Source organism: Falco naumanni, chromosome 9 (assembly GCF_017639655.2).
Source record: "Falco naumanni isolate bFalNau1 chromosome 9, bFalNau1.pat, whole genome shotgun sequence".
In the NCBI taxonomy this organism is placed as follows: domain Eukaryota; kingdom Metazoa; phylum Chordata; class Aves; order Falconiformes; family Falconidae; genus Falco; species Falco naumanni.
In genome coordinates, this window is record NC_054062.1 from 11,234,029 (window position 1) to 11,259,299 (window position 25,271).

The 25,271-nt window shown below is 44.3% G+C and overlaps 1 protein-coding gene across 2 annotated transcripts; it reads left to right on the forward strand.

Moving 5' to 3' along the window:
* The first annotated feature begins 2,789 nt into the window (after nt 1-2,789).
* On the forward strand, nt 2,790-24,282 carry LHX2 (LIM homeobox 2). Of its 2 annotated transcripts, none has more exons than XM_040607250.1 (5): nt 2,790-3,807; nt 6,518-6,723; nt 7,462-7,844; nt 15,863-16,068; nt 23,484-24,282. In XM_040607250.1, exons 1-5 carry the CDS (start codon nt 3,580-3,582, stop codon nt 23,769-23,771), a joined length of 1,311 nt encoding a protein of 436 aa, XP_040463184.1. In that variant the 5' UTR covers nt 2,790-3,579; the 3' UTR covers nt 23,772-24,282. The 2 variants fall into 2 exon arrangements, with proteins under 2 accessions (XP_040463184.1, XP_040463185.1); XM_040607251.1 differs by having other exon boundaries at nt 6,521-6,723.
* The last annotated feature ends 989 nt before the right edge of the window (nt 24,283-25,271 follow it).

The following is a 25,271-nucleotide window of genomic DNA, read 5'->3' on the forward strand; positions in this document are numbered from 1 at the left end:
TAAAAATGAAGAAGAGACAAAATAAATAAAATCAGTTAATGTTGTAGTTAACTTGCAAATCAAGTAAATCTGTTGGTACAGTATTTTAGAAATAAACGATAACAGCGTCACACCAAACACACATTTCTGAACATATAAGCGTTCTGATTTTGATTTAATGGTATATCAGCGTCAACTATTGCTTCCTTTGCTGGTACACACTTCCTGATGCCTACTGTGAAGGGTGCCCATATTTACAACTGAGTAAGATGATTAATTACACCTTGTCAATCACGGTGCATGAAGACATAACACCACAGCAGACAATGAAGAAGATGCCTGAAGCTACAATTACATTTTAATTCATAGTTTATTGTATGTTCCCATATATTGCAGTCTAATAACCGTAGGGGCATTGAAAACATATGAGATATCAATCACTCTGCCCCCTGGTCTTTCATGTTTATATTATTCCATAGCCTTTAAATTACCGTAAGTAGTTACTTATTTTCTAAGCTTTCTTCTCTTCTTTCTTACCTTTTGCTTCCATTTATGTTTTATTCTTAGTACCTTTATCCAACAGCTATAAGTATTTGATGGAAGTTTGTAGCTCACTTAAAATCTGTAACAGACAACCTGAAACCCAGCAATTAGCAAAGACAGCTTAGACTTGTGTTCCTTTGTTGAAGGAGGCGTTGAATCTTTTGTTCTGATTTAGTCACGGTAGCTGGGTGGAAGCTGGTACCTCATTATGTGGTTGGTCTGTTTGTCTGGTAGGTAGCAGATGGTACTGGAGATGACGTTACCAAGAGAGGCAGGGTAGAGAAACTCAAGACCTGTGATTTGTTCACCTGTCACCTATAACAAAATACAGGTTAAAAGACTTTATTATTAGCTGCGCCATTTTTTTTAATGAAAAAAACTCTCATTTCAAATGAGTCTGTGTTTGATTCTACAGATTATTTTGCTATAGCGTTGGGGTTTTTTTTGCTCATTATTCAAGACTATCCTGGATTTTATTCTGAACAATGTAAATGCCATTCATGTGTCAGTGTGTACGTTAGCAGCTTTATGTTTACATTCAGTTACTCTCCTTGTGTTTTGGTAGCAAGGGTTGGATGTCTTCTTGTGTTTGTATATCCATTAAGAAGATAATCAGAGATAGCTTGTGAACTGAAGGTCATGCCATACCTTTTTAGCATGCTATTGGTATTATTGGTTCCAACCACTTGGGCAATACTGTTACATAAAATATTGTATTTTAGTTCAGTTAAATATATAAAATCTTTTCAATAATTAGCACTGTCAGGCAGAGCATATGAATCCATGACCCTTTGTAACTGCAAAACGTATGTAATCAATTATAGGATAGGGAATTAAACTGGTATTAAATCATCTAAGGATGTTTTAATAATACTTAAGCAAGTTGCTTAAGCAAAGGTAACACAAGGGTGTTCCGCAGTGGTGCGTGTGGTGTCCAGTGAGCAATATTCCACATCTGTTATTGGAGGCAAATCTCCCATCACAGACGGCATTTGAAATGCCTTGCAATTTAACGGAGGAAGGGAAAGATTACTTCATCAAGATAAATGCTGTACAGCTCCACTAATGCAGAATTCTAATCTGAATTAAAACATGAACTTCCATTGTTTCCAAGGCCTGATTTTAGGACAGTCTTTGGATAGTTCCCACAGACACCAAATTAGCTTGCATTCTGTATGGTTTCTTGAGGGGTCTTGTGGCTATTTCATATGCATTTCTACAAGAGACACTTTGTTCTCCTCTGTGACATGCAAATGTATTTAACTACACAGAGCAATCCCAACAGAAAGATGCTAAAAAGCCTAGATTATTGCAAGAACAGAACATGTAAAACCAGCAAAGTTTGACTGCAAATGGAGTAATTCAAATTTTAGCAAAGCTGGTCTGAACTGCACTACACCTGTAAGAGGCAAATCACTATGTCAGAAAACAACACCTACCAGGAATACACTAAGTGATGTAATAATTCCCAGCCACGGATTAAGCAGTGTGTCTCATGATCTCAAATGTGCATTCAGATTTACCTTCCGTTGTGCTACCTTCCCCAACATAATTAGAAGTGTGATATTTGACATCTTTAATACCAATTAGGCCTTCCTTACTACCTACCTTCTGGATAAATATTTAGACATCAGCCACAGTTTCCCTGTGTACTCTTTGTCTTTTCTGGAGACTTCCTGAAGCTTCTCCTCAAGTTCAGAGACCTTCCTGACCTGGTTTTCTTAAGTCTACTGAGAAACAGAGACACGGAGAGCCCTGGGTTGGTGGAAAGCTTCACGGACTCGAGCGCCACAAATCATTATATTCTAAGGGGGAAGATTTTTCATAATGAGCATTATTGGGTGATTAGCAGTAAGTGTTTGGGGTATCATGATCTCGGAGTGCAAACAAACTTTTGACCCCCCACTTCTCCCGCGCTGGAGGCGTTTTCCCCGACAGCCTCTTTGTTGCTCCAAGGCGTGACACGTCGCCGAGTGTCACCGGTCGGCAAACGCAAACCTCTGAGCGGGTGCGGGTGCCGGTGCCGGCCTTCAGCGGCCGCCTCGGGCGCTCCCGGGGCCGCGTAGCGCCCGAGCGGCGGCGGGGAGCAGCAGGTGGGGCAGCGCGGGCAGCGGGAGCAGCGGCCCCGCGCCCCTCCGCGCCTCCCAGCCCCGAGCACATGCCGGCGGGCCCGGGCGCGGCGGCAGCCAATGGCGGCGGGGCAGGACATGATGTCAGAGGGGCTGTAGAAAAGGCGCGGAGCCTCGCGCGGCGCCCGGGCTGCAGACGCGCCGCTCGCAGGCACCGCGGCGGGCGGCGGCTCCGGCTCCGCCGCTGCGCTCCCCCCCCGCGGCGCGGCCGCCTTGCGAGCAGCCGCCCCGGGCCCCGCGGGCCGCGCCGCTTTAAGGAGAGAGGGGGGCCGCCGAGTGCCCGTCCCATCTGGTGCCCATCCAACTCTTCCTCCTTCCCCTTGGCTTTTTCTTTTCCCAATGAGCTCCAGCGGGCTGGGGGAGGAGCGGGGGAAGGAGCAAACTTTGCCCCTGAGCTGCCGCCGCTGCCAGCCCTCTGGACTGTGAGTGCGTGCGGTGGGCATCCGCCCCATCCTCGCAGCACCAGCCTGCTCTCCGCCTGCTGCAGCCTCCCTCTCCCTTGTTTCCTCCTCTAAATTTCGCACAGTACGATGTAGGGGGCTTGTCGTTATTGTTTTTTTATTATTATTTATTTCTCAACGAAGATGGTTTAATTTTTTATATTTCTATTATTTATTAATCCCTCCCAACCGTAAACCTGTCCAGCCTTCTGCCAGCTGGGCCAGAGCATAAAGCCTGGGACCGCACCTGGGGCAATGAGACCTGCACTGAAGAAGCCTCCCAGAGGGATGCGCCGGGGCCGCGCAACAGACTAGATCCAAGCCCCGAAGCTTACACCACCAGTTACCCCCTCTCCCTCATCCCCTTCGCCCGCCTTTTCTGCACCCCATCCCCTTGCAACCTCGGATCAGTGCCTGCGCTGCGCTCCGAAGACCTTTGCCGGGGTGAAAAGCCCGGTGCCCAAGGAGAGACGGGGCGGCCGTGCTAGATGCATGGGGGAGGGCTCCGGTTAATGCAAGTTCTGGGCTCGTGCAGGGACCCCGACAACTGTCAGCAGCAGCAGCAACTCGGGGCCTCTTCCTCTGCTTCCTCAGCGATGCTTTTCCACAGTCTGTCCGGCTCGGAGATGCACGGGGTCATCGACGAGATGGATCGGAGAACCAAAAGCGAAGCACCGGCCATCAGCTCGGCTATAGACAGGGGAGAGACCGAAACGGTAGGAAGCGAAGGAATGGGAGTCATTCAACCCCCTAAACATAATAAACCCCTCAAAGATAGAGCTTTTCCCTTAAAATAAGAGATCGGGGGGAAACGTGCGCAAATCAGAGGAAAATTAAGCATAAAAGCACCCCTAAAGATTAAATAAAACCGTGGGGAAAGGCATGAAACTGTTAATTATTAATAATATGCATAGTAATAGTAATGCTTGAGTGGAATGAACGGTACTGCTCTTGCAAGAAAACAGAAAGATAGACCAGCCTTTTGGTAGCGTCCAGGAACTCCTTCCCTTCCCCCAGCCTGTCCGGCCTTCCAAAGTTTTTTATGAAGAGGTGAAGTATGCTTTTATACAGATAACATTTTGGCACAGGGAATTTTTTGTCTGCAGAATGGAAATACAAACACCAAAGAATCCAATTCTGTATTATTTTTCAGGTATAATATCTACACTGGTGTAGTCTTTATAGCACTTATATATAAAAAACTCCAAACAAACAACTTCTAGTTACTTTAAATTATGATTTAAAAAAATAATTTTTATATGAACACTGGTTTTGCAAACATAGCAAATAGAACTAGAAGATGTGTTTCAGGCAGACGGATGGATGCACAGTTGTATAACTTTACAACTTTTTATCTTATGCCTGCTGATGCGTAGTACTTGTGTATTAATGCATTTAGATAATAAAAAGATGCATCCTTCTAACCAACGTTAAGCTAGCAAAGTGGAAGAGATTTCTGAAGTGTGTTAACTGATTCAAAGTTTTATGTATACTACTTTTTCGTTAAGAAATGATAATTCTGAAGTGAAATCACCCCTTCCTTTGGTTAAATGCTGCCTTGTAAACTGATAGGGGCATATGCAAGAAAGATGTCTGTTCTCGGGTTTTGAAACTTCATCAGTATGTGTTATTTCTTTTAATGCTATGTAGAAACCTACTCAAAGGTGATAGTGCGAATATTTAATCCGGAAATACTGGCTGAAAAACAGCCTTTATACTGTAAGCGTAGGACGTGATTTCTTATTTAAACAGTTCTGGTTTTCTTTGGAAAAGTTAGTATTTCTCCGTGCAATTTAACAGTATCAAACGATCTTTCCCGGAATAAATATCATGGCGTGAGACCTTTATATATCTATATATAATGTGTACGCATACACATGTGTATATAACAAATAGTGGGACAGAGTGCTGGATCCTTAAATACCATTTCTGGATCTCAGAATACTTTTCTTAGCGGAAAAGCAAAGCAGAAAAATTGTATTTCATTTAGAGTGGATTTACAAGAAACTATTTTGGTTATAAAACGATCCCTAATCAGAGTTCAGTTAATGCCTTAAAGAAATAAGCTATCAGTGCACTGGTGTGGCTGACGTACCAATGTAGTGCCATAATTTTATTTATATGTAGTTCTGATAGTAGGAATGGTGTAGTGCAAACAGTGCTTATAGCGATGGGATTTTGTGATGTCTGCAAGTACTGGATGAAAGTAATCGGTCTAGCATGTGCTGAAAAAAATAGCTTCAGTTCCTTTCGATTCTTCCCTGTTAGTTCTCTTTTCTTTTTGATTTGCGCAAGGACTTAAGGCTGTAGAGGAGGTAAAAGTAAACAAACAATTCCCCCCGCCCCGAAGCAAAACAAACTGCGAGTTTGTCACATCTGTAAAAAAATGTTTCGGGTTCTCTTGCACAAGAACAAATCTGCAGTGTGCTTTTGTGCAACACAGATAATAGTAAGTTTGGAACGAAGTGGACAGCAGCGCATTGCAAGGTCTGCCACAAACACTGCTCCACTCTGAGCCTCCCCTCTTGAGTACTGGTTTAAGGTGCCTGCTAAAATAAATAAGCGTGCTTAAACGGTTTTCGATATTTTTCTGTCTTTCTTTTTTTGGTAAAGTTGACAGAATATGTATGTGTTTGTTTTTTGCAGGGTTTCGATTGGATTGCGATTTGACACTAAACTATTAAATTATATAGGGGTTACATTTAGTTTTATTGCTTCCAAGTTTATCCCAGCATAATCTAAAGTGCTCTGTTGTTTTTCCCCCACTTTCTTTCCTACACGTTTCCCACTATTTCGTTTTCTTGATAAAACATTCTGCACCTCGGATTTAGCAATGCTCATTCCCTCCGTAGTTTTATTTATTGATCCCTTTAGTCCTTTGGGTCACAGCAGATTTGGATACGTGTTGTTTGGAACCAGCTTGCAAGGAGAGCTGTGTCTGTAGCACTGTGACTACTAGGGGGTTTGATCGTAATTCACTTGGAATTTTATAGCTATGAAAATACACACACAGACACGCTCCACATACACACACTCATAGAGCAGTAACTATGCAGACACTCTCAGTATGTCCATAATAATACATTTTAGAATTAACTATCTGTGATTATTGCGCCTGTTTGTTGAACAGCATCTTTTCTTGTTCTGGGGCTGGAAACTCAAAAAGAAAAAAAAGCTGGGTCTGATCCGGACGCCTCCCCTAAAACCCGGGGTGTTTTTCTTCTCGCCTCGCCTCCCTCCCGGGAAGGTGGGCTGCTGCCGGCCCCGGGGACCCGCTCTGTCGGGGCTGCCGGGCGCGGGGCCCCGCGCAGCCAAGCCCCGGCAAGGGAGAGGGGAGGCCCGGCCCCGGCCGGGCAGGGGGAGGGGGAGCCCAGCAGAGCGCAAGTTTCTCCCTCTCGCTAACGGTTTGTAATTGTTTTCCCCCAGCAGACCATGCCTTCCATCAGCAGTGACAGGGCTGCCCTATGCGCCGGCTGCGGGGGGAAAATCTCCGACCGTTATTACCTCCTGGCTGTGGACAAACAGTGGCACATGCGCTGCCTGAAGTGCTGCGAATGTAAACTGAACCTGGAGTCCGAACTCACCTGTTTCAGCAAGGACGGCAGCATCTACTGCAAGGAGGATTACTACAGGTACAGCCCGCCCTCAGCCACCAGCCGGGGGGGGCGGGGGGGGACCTGCTGGCGGCCCCCCAGGCTGAGCAAACCCCGTCCTGAGGGGACTGCGGAGAGGGCCCGTGGGCATGCCGCCCCCGTGGGGCAGGCTGTGGGCTCCTGAAACCTCCCACTGCAGGGGAGGACTCGTGGTGGGGCTGGACCCACCCGTGTTCTCGGGAGGGGGCACAGCTGCCACCAGCCTGCTCGCGGATTCCGGGGGCCTCAGGCAGCGCCCCCCCCCCCCCCCCCCCCCCCGGCTTTCGGGCTGCGAATGGGAATGAGGGGCCGAGGGGACCAGGCGTGATTCCTGCCCGAGGCGAGGACACGGCCAAGCGCGGAGCCCCCACCAGAGGGCTCGCCCTGCCGCCCCACGCGTGCCCCTTTGCGGGGATGCCGGGCTGGGGCCGACCCCGGGCAACCTGTCCCGGCCGGCGGCGGGGCTCCCGCGCCGGGCCCGAGCCCGCTCTGGCCCCGGGGAGGCTGGCGGGGCGGGAGCTGCGCTGCGAGGTGGGGAACGGGTCGGAGACCCCGCCGGCCTGGGGAGCGCGGCCGCTCCGCAAACGTCCCGGCGTTGTGCAGCTGCCCTGGCTGGGGTGGCCGCCCCGGGCCCTGCAGCCCCTCTCCCTCTGCCGCCCTCCGGGCGGACCCGACGAAGGGCGGGGGGGAGGGGGGGATGCGCCTCTCACCGTCTTCTCTGGCCGTTCTGTTTTGCAGGAGGTTCTCGGTGCAGAGATGTGCGAGATGTCACCTGGGGATTTCTGCCTCCGAGATGGTCATGAGGGCCAGGGATTTGGTATATCACTTAAATTGCTTCACTTGCACCACTTGCAACAAGATGCTGACCACCGGCGATCACTTTGGCATGAAGGACAATCTGGTGTACTGCCGCCTCCATTTCGAGACTCTCATCCAGGGGGAGTACCAGGTGCATTTCAATCACTCGGATGTAGCCGCTGGGAAGGGCCCGGCTTTGGGAGCAGGCTCTGCCAACACTTTGGGACTGCCTTATTACAACGGCGTGGGGACTGTGCAGAAGGGGAGACCCCGGAAAAGGAAGAGCCCAGGGCCTGGGGCAGATCTAGCAGCCTACAACGCAGGTAAGAGACCCCCATCTTCCCCCAGAACATTTCAAACGGTTTGTTTCTGTTTGCTTCCAAAGGGGGATTTCCGTTTATTTTAGCTTAAACCGTTAATAATAGTTTAGCTGCAGCATAATTATTGAGATCAAGTGCTGTCAAACTGCAATTACAGAAGCTAATATGTTAGCATTTTTCACTTCAGCTGGAAATAAAATGTTTTGAAGCAAGGTCATCTGATTAAGGAGGGGGAGAAGGGGGAGTCTAGCCTGAAATAAAATCTGGAAACCAGAGACTGTAAGTTAGCACTTCAGAGAGCTGTGAATTTTCTTTAGTAGCTACACGCAAAGGCTGCTGATGGGTGAATTGTTCTGCCCTTGTCCTGAGCTCTTGCAACTCGTAGTTTTGGGAGGGAAGAGCGAGGGAGTGAGGAGGAAACCGGCTGTTTCCCACGGAGCTGCCGTGGGAGCGAGTGGGAGTGCAGGCGGCCGCGGAGCCAGGGCAGGGGCTGCAGGCAGCAGGTGTCCTCAGGCAGCCTCGAGCTGCTCGTACCATGGCACTTTCGGCTGGGGGTTCTGTTCGTCGGATGTGGCTCCAGAAAGAGTCGGGAAACTCACAGCATCCCCTTTGCAAAGCCTCCCCGCGCCGCAGCCCCTGCCTCCTGACCGAGAGCAGCAGCGGGAAGGCAGGGAGCGAACCTGGCAGCAGCCGCAAGCCTGCAGTCTCTGCTCCAGCCCTGCCTCTCGGGCTCTCTGCATTGAGCTGCAAACTTTCTGATGTGTTTCCTCGTTTAACCTCTCCACCACCACAGCACTGTAATTTTGCAGGCAAAGGAATTCGAGTACTCTCCTGCCCCCCCCCCCCCCCCCCCAATCCCTGCTTCCCCCCTTCCCCTCGCTCTTTCACCCATGTAACTGCCCACCAGAACGGCTGCGATCACTGGGTCTTCCAGCCTATAATGCAGCACAGCTCCTTGCGCGCAACAAGGAAAAGTGTTTGGACAAAAGAAAATTCTTAGATCGTGATTTTATTAGAAGAATTAAAGGCAGAGGTGGGGTTTACTTCAGGTTCGAGTTTCCCCGCGCTGCGCGCCCAGCCCCGGAGACGACGCTCGCTTTGCCTCCTTCGTGGTGCTGCTGCAGTGTCGCCTGCGCTTCTCCGCGGTTCCGGGCTTGTTTGCTTTTTTTTAATCTACGAAGTTCAGACATGTTTCCTAGGGTGTAGATTTGCCTTTAACACCCACCCCCCATCCCCCCGCCCACGGAGAGGGCGTTAGGTAAAGTCCGTGTTTGTGGGGGTCTGTTTGGAGCCGCACCTCTGCGCGCCCCGGCCGCAGCTCGCAGCTGCGGGATGCGCTGCGCTTCTGCCCGCCCTGCGCGGAGCGGAGCGGGGGGGAGGGGGGACGACGAACACGCGTGGGAGAGCGGGGGGGTGTCTCGGGCGGGCCCGGTGGTCTGCCAGCACCGAGGGCTGCGGGCGCGGGGGAGGCGACCGCGCAGGGAGAGAGAGGCTGCGGGTGTTTTGCACCTAAACCAGAGTAACAATAGCGACGAAACTGAGTGGTTTATACTGAAAATGGCAGGGAGAAAAGGCGCATCCCTAACTGGCAAACGCACCACGGGAACAAAATTGCCAGCTATTATTGGTTTAACTAATTACTGAATAATTTGGAAACAGCGCAGGAATCAGTAGAAGTCCCGGTGGTGAAGGTTGATGAAAGGTGTGTGTGCAGTGTTCTCGCGAGTAATAGTTGAGCTTTAAAACATACATAAAATATGCATCTTGCCCGTTTAAAAACGTCTCCTTTTTGGAGGTATTAGGTTTTAATTGTCCTTCCGCTGTCTCCCTGCTCAGGGCAGATGTTCAGATTCAAAGGACCTGTAAACTGAACCAGCGGCATCTGTCCTGGATGGGAGCACAGCTTGAAAAAGTCTTACTGCTCTCTGACTTCCTAGATAAACCGTCTCTCATTGTATTTTTTAAAATTCGTTTTCAAAATAACTGCCCTTCGATTTTTTGGTCTTTACAATCTTTGTTCAGAGCCTGCAGCTGAAAAGATTTTCCTTGAGGAACCTTTGGCTTCTTTGCTTGAACTATTTATCTACTTAACTATTTATTAAACCAATAATCGACTAATTTATACGATAATAAGTGCCATTGATCTTGGAAATCAGACCAGGTTGCCTGCCCGTTGATGTAAAATTTCACAAACTGGCGAATTATTGCAAAGCCTTCGATTTGGTGCCTTTGAAAGGGAAACCGTTTAAAAGTGTGATAGCTTCTTTTTTATTTTTAAATGGAACTTGTCATTTCCTTCTCAGAAATGCACAATCTTGTCCTCTGAGGGATCTGTTGCTGATAGTTTGTGTAGAATACTTTGTGTAAATAAATCTACTCCCAGAGGTGATGGGAAAAGGGGGACCTGTAAACTTAGGGGTTTAGGTAGAGTTGAGACTGGAATTATTTCGTAAATTGCAGCAAATATTCATCTGCAACACGAATTGGACTGACTTTTTTTTTTTTTTTTTTCTCTACTTAAACGAGACTCTTTGCACGGGGATGATGGGTTTTAGATGTGGATAGAGCCTGACAAGTGGAAAATAGCTTAGAAGGATGCTGAAACTTCAAAAAGATTTCTTTTTCTTTCTTTCTCCTTTCTTTTCTTTTTTTTTTTTTAAGTGTGTTCCTGTGATCATAATTTCTTCTTTCACTTGTTGGAATAGAGTTTGATGGGTTTTTTTAGGTCAGTAAATCAATGGCTGAAAGCTTGCTGAACACAGAAGCACCTGTAAAGAATTCTGAATACTCCCTTTGTGCATTAGACCCCAAACCTCCCACAGCCTGCTGTATTTTGTTCATTTGTACCTGGTCTGTCTTTAATATGAAGACATTAAAATATTGCCGCAAATGACAGATGTATTGCGCAAACTTGGGGCACGACGAGCTGGTAAAATACCATGATCTGTGCAAACGGCGAAGGTTGTAAGCTGTATTCCCCTTCTTTCCTAGCAGGAAGATGGAGTGTTCCAGTAGGAAGGTGCCCGAGCGCCCGGGCTGGGTGCGCGCCCCCGGCGATGGGGACGGGGCGGCCGGGCTGGCCCCGCTCCCGGCACGGGTGGCCCCGGGGTGCGGGGGCTGGGTCGGCCTTTGTCAAAAGGCTGGTGGGTTCTGTGTGTGTGTGTGTCGTCGCCGTCGCGCCCAACCTCCCCCCACCCCACCCCCTCCCCCCCCAACAAAAAAGAGGGAAAATGCCGGGAAGTTGTGAGGAGCGGGTTTCTCCTCTTCGTCGCGTCCCCCCGGACGGACAGCCCAGAACAAGCTTTCCTGTGGCTGCCGCTACCGAGCGGGCGAACACGGGTCGCACCTTAAAAACGGGGGTCTCGCAGCGGCCTCCTAAGAAAAATAAGAGTTCCCTCCTTCCCCCCCCGCCCCCTTCCTCCTGCTTCCCTCCCTCCTCCTCCTCCTCTCTGCCCCCGCCGCGGTCACCTCGCGGGCTCCCCGGCGCGGTGCATCTGGCCCCTCCCCGGGGGCTGGGGCTGGGGTCGAGGCTGGGGCAGGCGGAGGGGCTGGGGTCGGGGCTGGGGCAGGGGCAGAGGCAGGCAGGGGGCCGGCGCTGCTCGCTCCACGGAGGGTGAGCGGGGGGCCCCGGGAACGCTCCCTCCCTGCCGGGGGTCCCTGGGGAAGGGCGCGGCGGGCCGAGCCCCACGGGGAGCGGAGCGGCCCCGCCGCCAGCCCCTTCCCTCGGCCCGGCGGCAGCGAGGAGCCTGGCTCGGCCGGGACTGCCCGGGTTAATAGCGACGCTCAGGGAATTACCGCGCACTCGCACCAGCCAATTCACGCCATTCACTTGGCTTAATTGAGGGGAAAAGCCCCGCACGGCCGGTGCCGCCGCGGCCCTGCTCCGGACCCTTTGTTCGCCCGCCCCGGGCGCCCCCTCGGGGACGCGCCGCCCTTCTGTCGGGTCGGCCCGGGGAAGGAAGGTGACTCATCCCTGCGCTGCGCCCCTCTCCCGGCCTGGGGATGCTTGGCCTGGGAGGCAGACGGGCCTCATCTCCCCTTCCCAGAAACGCTTCCCGAGCTGTCACGATTGGGGCAGCGCTGCCTTGGCCGTGGCTCGGGACCCTCCTCGCAGCGCTGCCAGGCACCTCGGGAGCAGCAGGGGGTACCCTGCCTGCTCCCAGTGCCACAGCTTCACCCCCTTCCACCCCAGCTGCAGGGAGGAGTTCAGGAGTCTGCCTTTGTCAAGTGTCTCCTTCCACCAGGGAGAAAGACTGCCTCTGCTCCTGCCCCAGTGCCGTTCGGAGGGCCCTGTCTCACTTCTGTCGCCTTCAAAGATGCGGGTGCCACAAAGTCCTTTACACCTTCTGCCGAACAACAAACAGGGCTGCACCCGTGTCTGGTCTGGTTAATCACAAGTTCCCTCTCCAGGCAGCAGCAGGTTAAAACATCCCCTTGACTCTTATTACTGAAGGGGAGTGTGTCCCTGAGCCACTGAATATGGAGAGCTGATGCATGCACCAAATGTGTCTCTTGTTTCATCATTCTTTCAGAATCGGGATTAGTTTGCTTTCTTTTTGCGTAATTTAACATGTCAAACACAAGCTACTAGGAACAAAAGTTCCCCCAAAGGAAATTTACTCTTCCCTATCTTCTTCATGTACTATCTACTTAGTGACCTACCAACCACTAAGCACATGCTTTGCCCCGACATGTGGGGGCTCTGGCCATCTGGGTGTGAAATGGTGCTCCTGAGTTTTCCTTCTTCACACAGTGTTTGTTACAAAGGTAACAGCATACTCATGTTGCTCCTTTTAGGGACACTGTTAGGCATTATTCTGCAGGGCATAGTTTGGTCACCAGTATCAAAATACAATGTTTTAATCTTAGTGTCTAGCGATGCTTTCTGTGGACATCACCATCTTGTGGCCAAGTGGACATTTGTGTCACGGTGCTGATGGAGGAGGCTGCAAGAGCTGGCCTCTGGTGAGACCAGCCGGAGGACTGGAGGGCAACGGCCTGGGTGTGGGGACTGGGGGAAAGGCACAAGGGCCTTAGAAATGTTCTAGGGACAAAAAAGAGACTTGGCACCACTTCAAAATTTGTTTTATCACAGAACAGAAATTAAACATTAGTTAATTTATGACTCCTCTATTCAACTGGAATTTTACCAATGGTATTTCTGAACTCCCAGCAGGAGCCTGCAATTGAATGGAAATCTTACGTGTGGATAGTTCAACAATTCCTTTGGAAGATACACAGGGACACCACAAAGAAACGGGGGAAAAGTGCCTGAAAAACAGAGGGTTGCTTGAGGAGCATGTACAGTGTTAGTCTTACACCATGATGCCTTGTGCAGAAACTCATCAGCTCTTAAAACCTTCACATGCTTACATCCTTGGCCCGTTCCCGTATCCCTGTGCCTGCAACGCCCATAGATATTTCAGATTCTGTGAGAGATGCATATAATATTAGACCTAATATAATACACTTCGGAAGATGTGCCAGGCATTGCAACCAAATATGAGAGGGGAATCGGCATTAACTAGGAATATTTATGTCTTATTGGGTGATGCCTGGGGGTACCCAAACCACTTGTGCCAGAAAACAAACAGCAGGCACCCTTGCACACTTTCAAATTCATTCTATAACTTTCCCCATAGAAAAGGACAATATGTTGCCAATCTCAAATGGTACGTATTTACTGTCATTTTAATATTATTTTTATTTAGTAGATGAGGAGGTAAAATTATGAGAAAAGCAATAAATTGTTCATTGTCCTATCAGGGCTTGGATAAAAGCTGATACCATTTCTGGGAGGGTTTAGAATCACTTTTATTTCCTTGGATCCTGAATGTGTCTCATTCTCTATGGAACAGGTTAAAATCCAGCTACTCGCAGCCCTAGGGTTTATTTTGTTGCATATTAACATGAACAGACCTCAGTCCTTCAGACAGATATTTTGATGTGTTTCCTCCTAAGTCTCTGCCTTATTATTTCTGGGAGGGTTTAAAAGCATTTAAGATAATACACAGAGGTCTTTTCCATTACTAATATCTAAAATTCTGTGAGTACAGCTTAAAACCAAGCACTGCTTGGTTTTACATTTCCATAATAGAATTTGTTATGAGCAATATAATTTCAGTTACTTATCCCAGTATTCTTTACATCAGGAATTGTAGCTATGAAGGAGACTGGAGCACATGGGATGACCCCAGTTTGGCAACTACATCTCAGTTCTTGAACTCAAAAAGGTTTTGCTGCATTCCATCCAGCTCCATCAATACTGCATTTTTACTATCTCCTTTTAAGTGTTTTAAATTCAGGTGCTTCTAGTCTTTCCATGCTGCAGGAAAACAAGCAGAAGTGCTTCTTGTTGCTAGAATTTGGCACAAGGTCCTTAGGTCTGGAAAGGATTTATACAAATGTACGCACATGCATGCACACACGCACACACATTTATATGTACAGCATAGGTTTTTTTAAGCTGCTTTTTAAATTATAGGAGTACAGAAACACACAGAAAAGATTGAGGCTTTGGACACTTTCTACACATCTATTAAACAAACATCCTTTTTGGTCTTAAAGCTCAATTTTTGCTGGCCTTGCTCTAGATTGTGCCATATCTTTTGGGAAGGCTTTAAAAAGCTGAAGTTTGCAAAGCAGCTACTGTACATGCTGCAAAACTGCTGTTTATAGAATCTGTATGCATTTTTACTTATGAGTACATGCAATTTGTGTATATTTTTTAAAACTTTTTTTTAATGTGTGCCTTTCAGTATTTGTATGTTTTCATTAGGGCTGAAACCCTCTGATTGATAGCATGAATTTAAAGTAAGACTATAAAGACATGTCTACGAGATGTACTCAGTTGTAATGAACCAGCAATAATGGGTAATTGAAAACAAATCTGGTTATGTGTTTAAGAAATTCACCAATAATTCACGTTTTTAAATAGATTTTTTTTCACATTTTTACATGCAACATAGAACAGAGATAGTAGTGATTTTTTCATTACTTTTAACACAAAACTTACAGGAAATGAAAAGGGAGTTGTAGGTATTGGAACAGAAAAAGCAACTAATGACAGTTTTTCAGAGCTAATTTTCAGTGATATCCTTGTGTTTTTTAGTGGATTTAAGCTCAGTCCTTAATGTTACTTTAAGAGTTTTTGTATGGTCTACTGTATGCACAAATAAATGAAAGACTGCTTTTGGTCTATGAGATTGTTTTCCTTGGCATTCAACTTTTAATACTCCTTGATAATTATTATAATGTTGCTTGTTCATAGACCTCCTTTACAGGCTTTACAGTTGATTTATGCAAATGTATCAATCAGTGTCATTCAGTGATTTCAAAAGGATATAATAGAAATGATCATTCAAGCTAGTATTTGCAAATACTTTTTTTTAAAAAAAGGAAATACAAACATAAAAATAATTTAAAAGATACTTTTTGTTTGGCATGTCAGCGACGGACAGTATTAACAGCTTTATTTCTTTAGCTAGTCAAATTATAGTCATAATTTTCTGTCTGGTACCCACAAACTTTATTTCTTTTATAGTGTTTCATTTAATGGTCTCTCTTGTACTCTACAGGGTTTAGTTTGATGGAGGAAATAATTATAATTTTAACTGGTCTGTTCCATCGAGATTTAAGTGGACTGTATTGTGTAGCTCTCTTTGTACATTACAATGCAATTTATAGTGATACAAAGTACATTAAAACACTTTACAGAGTTGAGGACAGCTACTGTCCTACAAGCAGAAAGTGGAGGAAAGGCTGTGTGGAGATGGAGGGAAGAAAAAAGGAAGCAGACCTGACATTTTAAAAGCCATAAAGAGGCAGGTGAGGGTCCTTGCAGGCTGGTTATTGTAAGGGGAAAATAGAAGATGCAGAAATGGAGGGGAAGGCAAGTAGGATTTGTACCAGTACAATACATGCCATGGTATGTTATTTTAATTGCTGCACTCAGATGAACTGCAAACAGTGTTGGTCACACAGCCATAGATTTACACTCCTTTTCCTCTTGTTGCCTCAAGCTTTAAGTTGCAATGAAAACGATGGTGACCACCTGGATAGAGACCAGCAATACCCCAGCAATCAGAAAACAAAGCGTATGAGGACATCATTCAAACACCACCAGTTGCGGACAATGAAGTCATACTTTGCTATTAACCACAATCCCGATGCCAAGGACTTGAAACAGCTAGCTCAGAAAACCGGCCTGACCAAAAGAGTTCTTCAGGTAAGAAGAACAGTCTTTTGCCTTGAAAAGTAAACAAAATACCAATTTTACATTTAGAATGCCATGGATTTTGCTGATTTTCCAGCTTTTCTTAATTGTTCTTACCTTCTGTGAGACCAGTTAAATCCTAGAAAGTATAAGAAAAGTTATTTCATTTCAGTGTCCCAAAAGCAGATCACTTGGGTTTTAATTTTAATGACAGTTGTGAAGGTTTAGGGCCCTGCTTGTTTTCCTGTAGTTAGTTAATTCTGGTGCATGTTTTACCTTCTAATCTGCTGTAAGAAAAAGTGAATTATTTTAGTTAGTGCGTTCACTGTAAACAGAGAGCTCTTAATTTAGAAATTACTGTGAATGTTTACCTTTATAAGAAATTAATTAGCACTTTGAATTTGTTTTATCAGGACAAGGAGGATATCTTTTCTTTCATAATTGAAGTGGACTTAAATTTAATTTTTCAAAGATTAATTTTTTATTCATAGTTTAGTAACAGAATGAAAGGAGACTGCATTTTAAAAGTACTTTTTCTCTGAAAGCTGGATTTTTCTTGCTTCACGGATATACACTCCGTTCGAACTATTATGGAAAGCAAAGGTGAGAATATTAGTTGATTCAGCTCTATTTGAATTTATAGTTCTGATTCAAGAAGTCATTTTTAATGGGCGCTTATCCAAATAGCTATCCCTAGAGATCAGTTTGGACATATAGGAGCCATGGCATTCCAGGTTCTATTGCTGAAATTTTTAAATGGGTCTTCATTGTAGAAAAATGCTTTTTGAGCTTCATAGAGACAGGTAGGGCTTAGAGACAGACTCCTGAGAAAACATTGTGGACAGTTCTCACAAATTCATAGGCAAGTGGAGGGCAGCAGACAAAAAATATTGAGAAAAACTGAATTCACTGGAGAGACTCTGGACCTTGCAGTGTTAATACCTAAAGAAGGAATAAAGGTTTTGTAGGCTTCCCCATAAAAACTACTAATGAAAAACCGTACGTAATTACTACTCTTGGCTACGTTCTCCATAGCTGGATTTTTTTTTTTGTTGTTGTTTTATGAGGTTGATTTTTGGTGGTGGAACAGATTCCTCCAATACAACTAGTGCACATCCTAACACTTGGCGTAGTGTCTCTGATAGCAGCTTTCCTTTATCCATGCACATGGGCAAAATAATTCACTGCATTCATCTATCCTTGTTTTGACATGTCTTTATTTTATCCTCAGAGTTTAGACACTCCAGTAATTCTGTCCATTACAGTGCACTCACACCTGAATTATCTGAGAAATTTCACATAGTGCATGAAGAAATGAGATCAGTATCTAGAAAGTGTCTTTTTGATCATCTTTCTGTTCTCTCTCCTCACTCCACACCAACCTGACTTCCATCTCTCTCTTCTTTCACCTAATGGGTCTTTCCTTCCATCTTTTTTCCAAGTTACTGTCTTTGTTTCTTCATGCCTTTTCAGAATGTATTTCCTTTTCTCCCAAATTGGACTCTGTGTCTCCATTAAACTTCAGTTCCTCTTTCTGTTTCTTCATTGCTTCTGTTTCCACCCTAAACATATCACATCTTGCAGTTTTATGGTGCTTAGTGCTTCCACTTCGTTGTGGCAGACCCTTACAATTCCACGAAACTTTTGTTATTGTTTTGGTGATTTATGTTTCACTTCTTTTACTTTCACAGTTAAATAGTCCTTTATGTCTGGGCTCCTTTAGCTGAGGAGTGGTGGAAGGTAATAGTTGGTGAGGATTGCACCCAGAGGAAGATGCGGTTGGAGGCAGTTCAAGAAAACGACTCAGAGTGATACTTTGTCTCGTATTGCCTGAGTTTTCCAGCCTGCTAGGAGCACCCTGTACTCCATACTCTTGGACTTTTTGTTTGAAACTTAATTTGGGCCAGGAGAAAACAAACTTTTTTTTTTATTTTAGAACCTTTGTGCCCAGCTGGTTTATCTTTAACCTGTGAGAAGCAATTTTTCAAACACTGAAGTTCACCTGTGTGAGTTTCAGGGTTGCTCTTTGCTGGGGATAACTTTTCATGATGTTGGTTACTGATACAGTGTCACTTGTTAATTCTTTTGAGTCAGAAAGGTTGGCATTCTGTCTGTGTCACTTACTGAACACGAAATAATTCACTGACACTATTGATCTAAACAAGCACCATTAGTATTAGCCTGTCTTACATACTGAAGGTACATGGACTCCCAGATGTGCATGCACACTTGCCAGTAGCAAGAAATCTTCCACATCCCCTATGTTGTTACTAGGCGTGTTTGTAAGCTGTTGTATTTTCTGTATGTTCAGATCTCAGTTCAGCTGATGAAGGATCATGGCTTTTTGTTTATCATTAGCAGAATATATTTTAATAGAAAACGCAAGGCAGCAGATCAAGAGAAACAGGGTCTCTTGTTCTGAAACCAGTGTACTTCCTAAACACATGTGGTAGAGTTCCTAGTGATTTAGGAAACAGCTGTAGTGCCTTTACTATATAGACAGTCCTACATACCACATTACGAGGGTACTTTGTCAATGAGCAGAGAATTTGACCATACTCTTATCGATCTGTGATAACGGATTCGGAAGACCTGACTTCTGTCTTTGCTTTATATACAATTAGCCATCAGCTATCCATGCTCAGAAATGGAATGTCATGGGAATGTAACATACTGCTTCATAAATGACATTCCCTTCAGTGGCTTTGTAATGCAAACTATTTTCTGTAAGTAGCCACATTAGAATCACAGTAAGCATATTTATATTTTTAACCCCTATTTTATTTATTTTCATTCCAATTTAGCTTTATATTTGTGATTCAATTCATATACCTCTTGTACAGCAGCTGGGGAACACAAGCCCGTTACTGTAAGCTATCATTCATAATTGAAGTGACCAGCTAAATGTGAGCTAACTGGCATAAATGTGCCTCTTTTGGGAATGGATCTTTCTTTTTGTGAGTTTAGATAGGGAAGGTGGAAGTAGATAGCCCTAAGAAGATGCAGTTTCCTAGCTATGGGTATGTACCTCTTCTCTCCCCAGGAGTCTGGAATATGATTTTCCATGGCAAAAGCAGGTTAGGAACACAGAGTGTTATTTTTCAGTGGGTGTCTTGTACACTGCTTATTCTTTCTTGAATCACTCCCCAGTAAAAGTTGCTATGAAAACCCTACAAAGATTACTGCATTCATTTGGACTTTTGTATTTCAGCTTCCAGTAGTCAACAAGCATGAAAATTTTCACAATCACGCATGGGTACCCTGTGCTACCTTTTGGTGTAGGTTTCCTTTAGGCTAGCATCCTGCAGACTCTTTACCAAGCCTCCATTCATAAAATACCCCATAGTTTCCCTTTAACTGTGTGTTTACTAATTACAACAGAGTAATCAAAGTGTGTGTGCAATGAGTGAACGTAGTTTGCTTTGTGGTGCAACATCCTTTATTTGTTTCTCCACTTACTAGTTAATAAAATTCAGTCTCCAGGTAGCTGTGTGGATGAGCAAAATTGTGTTTAAAAATCTGTTTCTAGCAGAAGCTATTAATACAACTAATATATAACAGTTGCAACAACAGACGTGCTACAAACAAGAAAATAAAGTTTTCTAAAGTGATTAGATTATCTCATTCACTGCACTATCCAAATCCTTTGCAATACTTAGCATATTTATTTTCAATACTTCCCTACCTAAGGGAGATGTTATTTTATTCTTCTTTTACTTAATGGGCATAAAGAGTTAGCTTCACAGAACACTGAAGAGGTAGTATAATATTTTAACTGCAGTAAATATTACTCTTGCCTAGCTGCGGAGTTGCCCAGCTACAGGTATACAGCCCCGCTAACCAGGATGTGGTAGCATCAGTGGTGGGTCTCACAGCTGCTTTTATTTTTCAGTGTAAGTTTTGGTCCATATTTTCCCCTTTGATTTGAAACAGCTCAGCCTTATAATGATAGAGTTGGACAGACAAACACTAAATACTTACCAATGATTTTGTTTATTCCTTAGTACTGAAGACCAGATTCCTAATTGTGTAATTGATGTGAGATAGGTCCTTCTGGAACAATTCTTTCAGTTACATATGTTTAGGTTATTATTTCTTTACTTTACTGTAGTACCACTACAGGTGCAGGGCCTGAATTGCCGATGTGAGCACACAGCGCTGCCATTCTGCATGGGCAGCTCCAACTTGCCAGCTCTTACACGCTACTTTGCACAGCTCTGAGTAATGACACAGGGCAGTAGAGAAGTAGGCCTACATTCCTACAGTTCAGAAAAGAATAGTTTTAATTCTTTAATTACTCTTCAACGTGAAATCTTTGCTGAGTACTGTCATATCTTAATCACATACCAGAATATCACCATCGCGATGATTTTGTTATCCCTTTCTATCATAAGACAAGTTTTTTTCAGAATTTCAGTGAACACATATGTAGATGTCTTTTCAGTAATAGTATGAATATTTATTATTGGACAATGTTAAAGAGCTTTATAACCATTAGCTGATTAACCTTGACAATACCTCAGTGAGGAAGAAAGTGAAAGTAGTCATATAGTCTCTATTTTTTAATATTATGTACTAGATTATGTAGTATTTTCTGTGTCTAGCATGAATTACCACTATTAAGGAGAGAATGAGCCATGTTACAAGTGCTGCTCCTGAAAGCAGCATGAATGGCCATTGGTAAGGGCATCTGAGCACAGGTTTTCATATGTAATAGAGGATAAAGGGGAATACATAAACATCAGTACTTTTGCTCACTTTTCTTTACACACTACGTGTTTCAAATCACAAACAGAAAAAATACCATAGAGTCTCTCGCCCTGTTAAGGTTAAGGAGCAGTTGGATGTTTAGGAACAATGTAAATAAACAAAATAGTTATGATGGCTTCTACGGTTTTATACACTTCAAACAAGAAAATTGTTTTGTGACTAGGAATGGAAATGTTACTTACATTTGGGACTACTGCATATATAAATATGGATATTTTTAATGAACATAAGTATGAAGTTACACAGAAATATGTGTATATGCAACTGGACTAGTGGTTTTGCCTGTTCTGTTTCCATAACTATGGTATACGTACATATCAACAGTGGCAGTGTCTAAACTTCTATTTCACCTTCATATGTGTTATCCTTTTTACAATTGCTAGAAGGTACATTAAAAAAAAACAACCCCAAATTACTTTGTGGGACAAATATAAATTATCTCTTCCTGAAAGGTAAAAAAATCACATAAATGTTCAAATTGCTGCTTTTCACCATTCCTAACTAGTTAGCGATTGAGACTTTGCGGCTTGAGTGACCAGAACAAACGGATTCGCTTCAGTTGCATCCCCTGCACACGAGGCTCCTCGCCTTGCTCAGAACCCTGCGCACACTTCTGTGCCTCCTGCCTTGCGTGGCTCTGAATGAAGAGTCGCAGGAGAGGATGCTGGTTGTGAACGTGTCAGGCAAAAATATCACACTTCGGTTTGCCCCATTTTGACCACAGTGCTGGTCTTTAACGGGTTTACCACTATAATGGACTGTGTTATCAAATCTTGAGTATATTTTTACCCGTGCTAGTTTAGGAGAAGATTTTTGTTTTCCTGCCATATATGAAAGTGAAAAATAGCCTTTAAACTAAGTGTTTTAACAAAGTGAATGCCAACATAAACTGTTTTAAAACTCTAAGCTTTCAGAAACAAGGACCTGTAGGGATGGCCATGTATGCATGGCCCACGAATGCAGCTCCTACAGCCACTGCTGGAATTTGAACCTGAGGGTTATTTCCTTGTGGCATTCTCTGGAGAGAGTCTGAGAGGGAGGATGTGCACCTTGGAGACCCTCGGTTGGCCGAGAAAGCTTTCCAGAGATAAAGAAAGAGGGCTCAATAGGAGGAATTTTGGGCTGGAGCATCTATAGATGAGAAGAAACCCAGTTAGAGGAAAACCAGCTGAGACATGTTCGTCAGTCCTAGCTGCGGCTGGAAGCTGAGGTGCCCACAGAACACCTCACAGGACTGCTTGCGTTACGCATCGCTCCTGGTTAGCGGCCTGGCTTAAAGCGGATGCTATGGTGGGGCCATGCTGCTTTGGAGTTAGAGGTCAGCACTTCCGTATGGGTCGGTGTGGCCTCGTGAGTTCCGTGCACCCAGTTTCTCTGCACAGGCCACAAAGGAGAGATCTGGTGGAGGTATTGTAGGGCTATGCAGATCCTTTCACTCACTCGGTTCCTTTCTCCGACAGATACAGAGATGATGAGGCTCATTGCATCTGGAATGGAAAGACTCGGTCCTATTCCTTATAGCAGGTCAACATGAGGACAGTAGGATCAAGATTGAGTCCATTGTAAAGGATGTAACAATGACAGGCCTTCTGATAAATAAGCATAGTGAAATTTCACCTAGTTTGTAGTAGAAAAGTTACCTGGTATCAACAGATATATAGGCTGAACATAGGGTATTTAATGACGTTTTCAAATTCGGTTGAAGTAATATGCTGTACCTGGTTTTCATGCAAGTTTCACAAATACATTTTATTTTATCTATTCTCATATAGGTCAGAAAAATACTTTATCTTTAAACAAATCCTGCAGTCAGTGGAAACCATTATTAACTTGGACGTAAATACTGAAATTTAACTGAGAAAGATGAAGTCTTGCTTTTGTCCTTCACTCATAAATAATAATCGAATAATACAAGAAGTAACAATCTTGGGAAAATTTCTGTATGTGGATATAATTTCTACTGAAATGACAGTTTTCAATGCAATGTGGGTCTTTAATACCACTCAAGATTCTTTTCCCAACATCATTCCAGTACTGAAAACATTTGAAAAAGGAGACTGGCATAGGTGAAGGGAGCTAAAGTGTTTGAGAAAGAGGAGTAAGAGATGAGTAAGAAAGAGGGGCAGTCCTTTTAGAAAAGTGAGACCAATGCAGACAATGAGACATCAGGAAGTTCCTGGGAGAGCAGTCAGGGCCTGCAGAAGGGCAGGTGCTGTGGTCTGGGTCACCAGCTGCTTACGATGGGAGATAGACTTGAGATACAAGGGTGCCGAAACTCATTATTTTATATTCTTCAGATGCTTGATGTCTGCCCCATCCAGACAAATACTTCTGGGATTGAGGGCAATCAAGGATTCATGCAGGCTGCCAAATTTCTAAGCATCTTTATACATAGCCTGAATGGAAGGACTCCCCTCCTCCATCCTTAGTCCACTCCTGTCCCAGGCAGACTGTTTATACAGGATTGCAGAAGAGGGAAAGAGGAAAGCTTAACAGGCATGCAGAGGACACTTCACATGACCGGGGCTACTTTTCTAACATGTTACCAGTAAAAACATCTTCCCCAATTCAAGCATTGGTGAATTTGTGAGTATGCTTTTGCTTTTCTAAACACTGCAGCTCTTTAAATGCTACCCTGTTATATTAAACTATTTCAGGTTTGGTTTCAAAATGCTCGAGCCAAATTCAGACGGAACCTCTTACGTCAAGAAAACACAGGGGTGGATAAGACTTCAGACTCAACACTCCAAGCAGGGACCCCATCAGGTCCTGCCTCAGAAATATCCAATGCCTCCATGAGTCCATCCAGCACTCCTACTACCTTAACGGACTTGACTAATCCTACTATGCCTACTGTGACATCTGTCTTGACATCAGTGCCCGGAAGTCTTGAGGTTCATGAATCTCGAAGTCCTTCACAGACAACTCTTACAAATCTTTTCTGATGACTCTTTCTTAATAATTTCTTTAAAAAAGAAATTATTCTTAGCTGAAATTCCAAGTGTATTTTAATAGAGGCTTTGAGCAACTGACTAACCACAATTAGGATGTCTCCTAAAAAAACAGAAGGAAAAGTAGTGTTCTGGTATTACGGAGTATGGACTGAAGAATAACTTGGAAGATCTATTGCAACACAACATTTGTGTAACTGTACAGTTTTGTGGACTGAGCAAGGGAAACAGCAATTAATTTAAGTTGGCTAAAGCTTCTGTATTTTCAAAGACTGCCATGTGCCTTATATACTGTTTTATCTACATTCTTTGGATTCCATGTCCACTTCTCTCTTTTTCTCTCTGTATATTTATGACCAGGGCAAAAATGTTAAGAGTTTGTTACTTTGAATAGTCCTAAGCCTTTCATCGGTTGCTTTGTTGTTTTAGAATTTTAAGGTCGAAGTCTGTTCGAATACCAGAATTTGTAAAATCTAACCAGTAATAAAACCACTTATGGAAACTACTTGGTAATGGCTGCAGTTACATTTAACATTAGTGTCACAGTCAAGGTAGGCTGATTGTATTTAAAAGGATTAGAAAACTGCACTGCAAACACAGTATCTGCCTAGGATAAACTCTAAATATGATGTATGCATTCCTCCTGTTCCTGAAGTATGTATGGGTGAGAAATCCAGTGTGTACAACAGTCTAGGTATCTTCATTGTAGAGAAATAAATAACTGTTAGTTGCAGGTAGAAGCTATCAGATAATGTTAAAATTCAAACAGAAAAACTATGCTTAATTTTGTTGCATGAAAGAAACTTGACTTCAGCTAGCATTTATGAAAACAATCTTGCTGTTGTGCAAGAGGAAGCTTGTTCCATTTCATGGAGGAGGCAAACGGGGTATCCGACAGCTGTGTGGCCACAATCAGTCAGTCCGTTACAGAGGTGGACACTGAGCAATGTTTTCCCTAGGAAAAAGGCAGAAGTATTTCAGGTTATTTTACAACACTGGTGGGCAAAATCGAGGCAAAATTATGTTTTATAAAGTCACAGCCTTACATTTTTTGTAATGCTTTGAAGGAATAAAAAGCCAAGGAAGAATATGATACTATCAATACTAAGCAAAGTGGTTATTCCTTTAATGAATATGGACTTTTCAATACAATTTCATTCCTTCTCCCCCAAAAATCTGTGCAGAATATAACTCATATTTTGAGGGTTTTTTTTCCCTATTGTTTTTAAAGATGCTTTTCTGTAATTAAAGAAATACCTCAACAAAGTTTAAATATGTATAGGAACGAGTATACACTATGCTGTTTGCCCAGTAGTTTTATAGATTTTGAGTGGTACATAACATGCATATGGTTGTTCCTTTTCAACCCTGTTACAATCAGTTTATTTCAGTCAAATGTTAGGTTCTGTGTGGCTAGCGCTCGAAAACTAATCCATCATTCCCATGGATCAAAATCGCTAAAAGATTATTCCAAATAAGCAGCAAGATAAGTGC

Excerpts from the sequence above, each read along its gene's own strand:
- LHX2 (XM_040607250.1), top strand. The coding sequence starts at position 3,580 with ATGCATGGGGGAGGGCTCCGGTTAATGCAAGTTCTGGGCTCGTGCAGG. Across the intron at positions 6,724-7,461 it reads TGCAAGGAGGATTACTACAG|GAGGTTCTCGGTGCAGAGAT; the intron begins GTACAGCCCGCC and ends TCTGTTTTGCAG. Across the intron at positions 16,069-23,483 it reads TGACCAAAAGAGTTCTTCAG|GTTTGGTTTCAAAATGCTCG; the intron begins GTAAGAAGAACA and ends AAACTATTTCAG.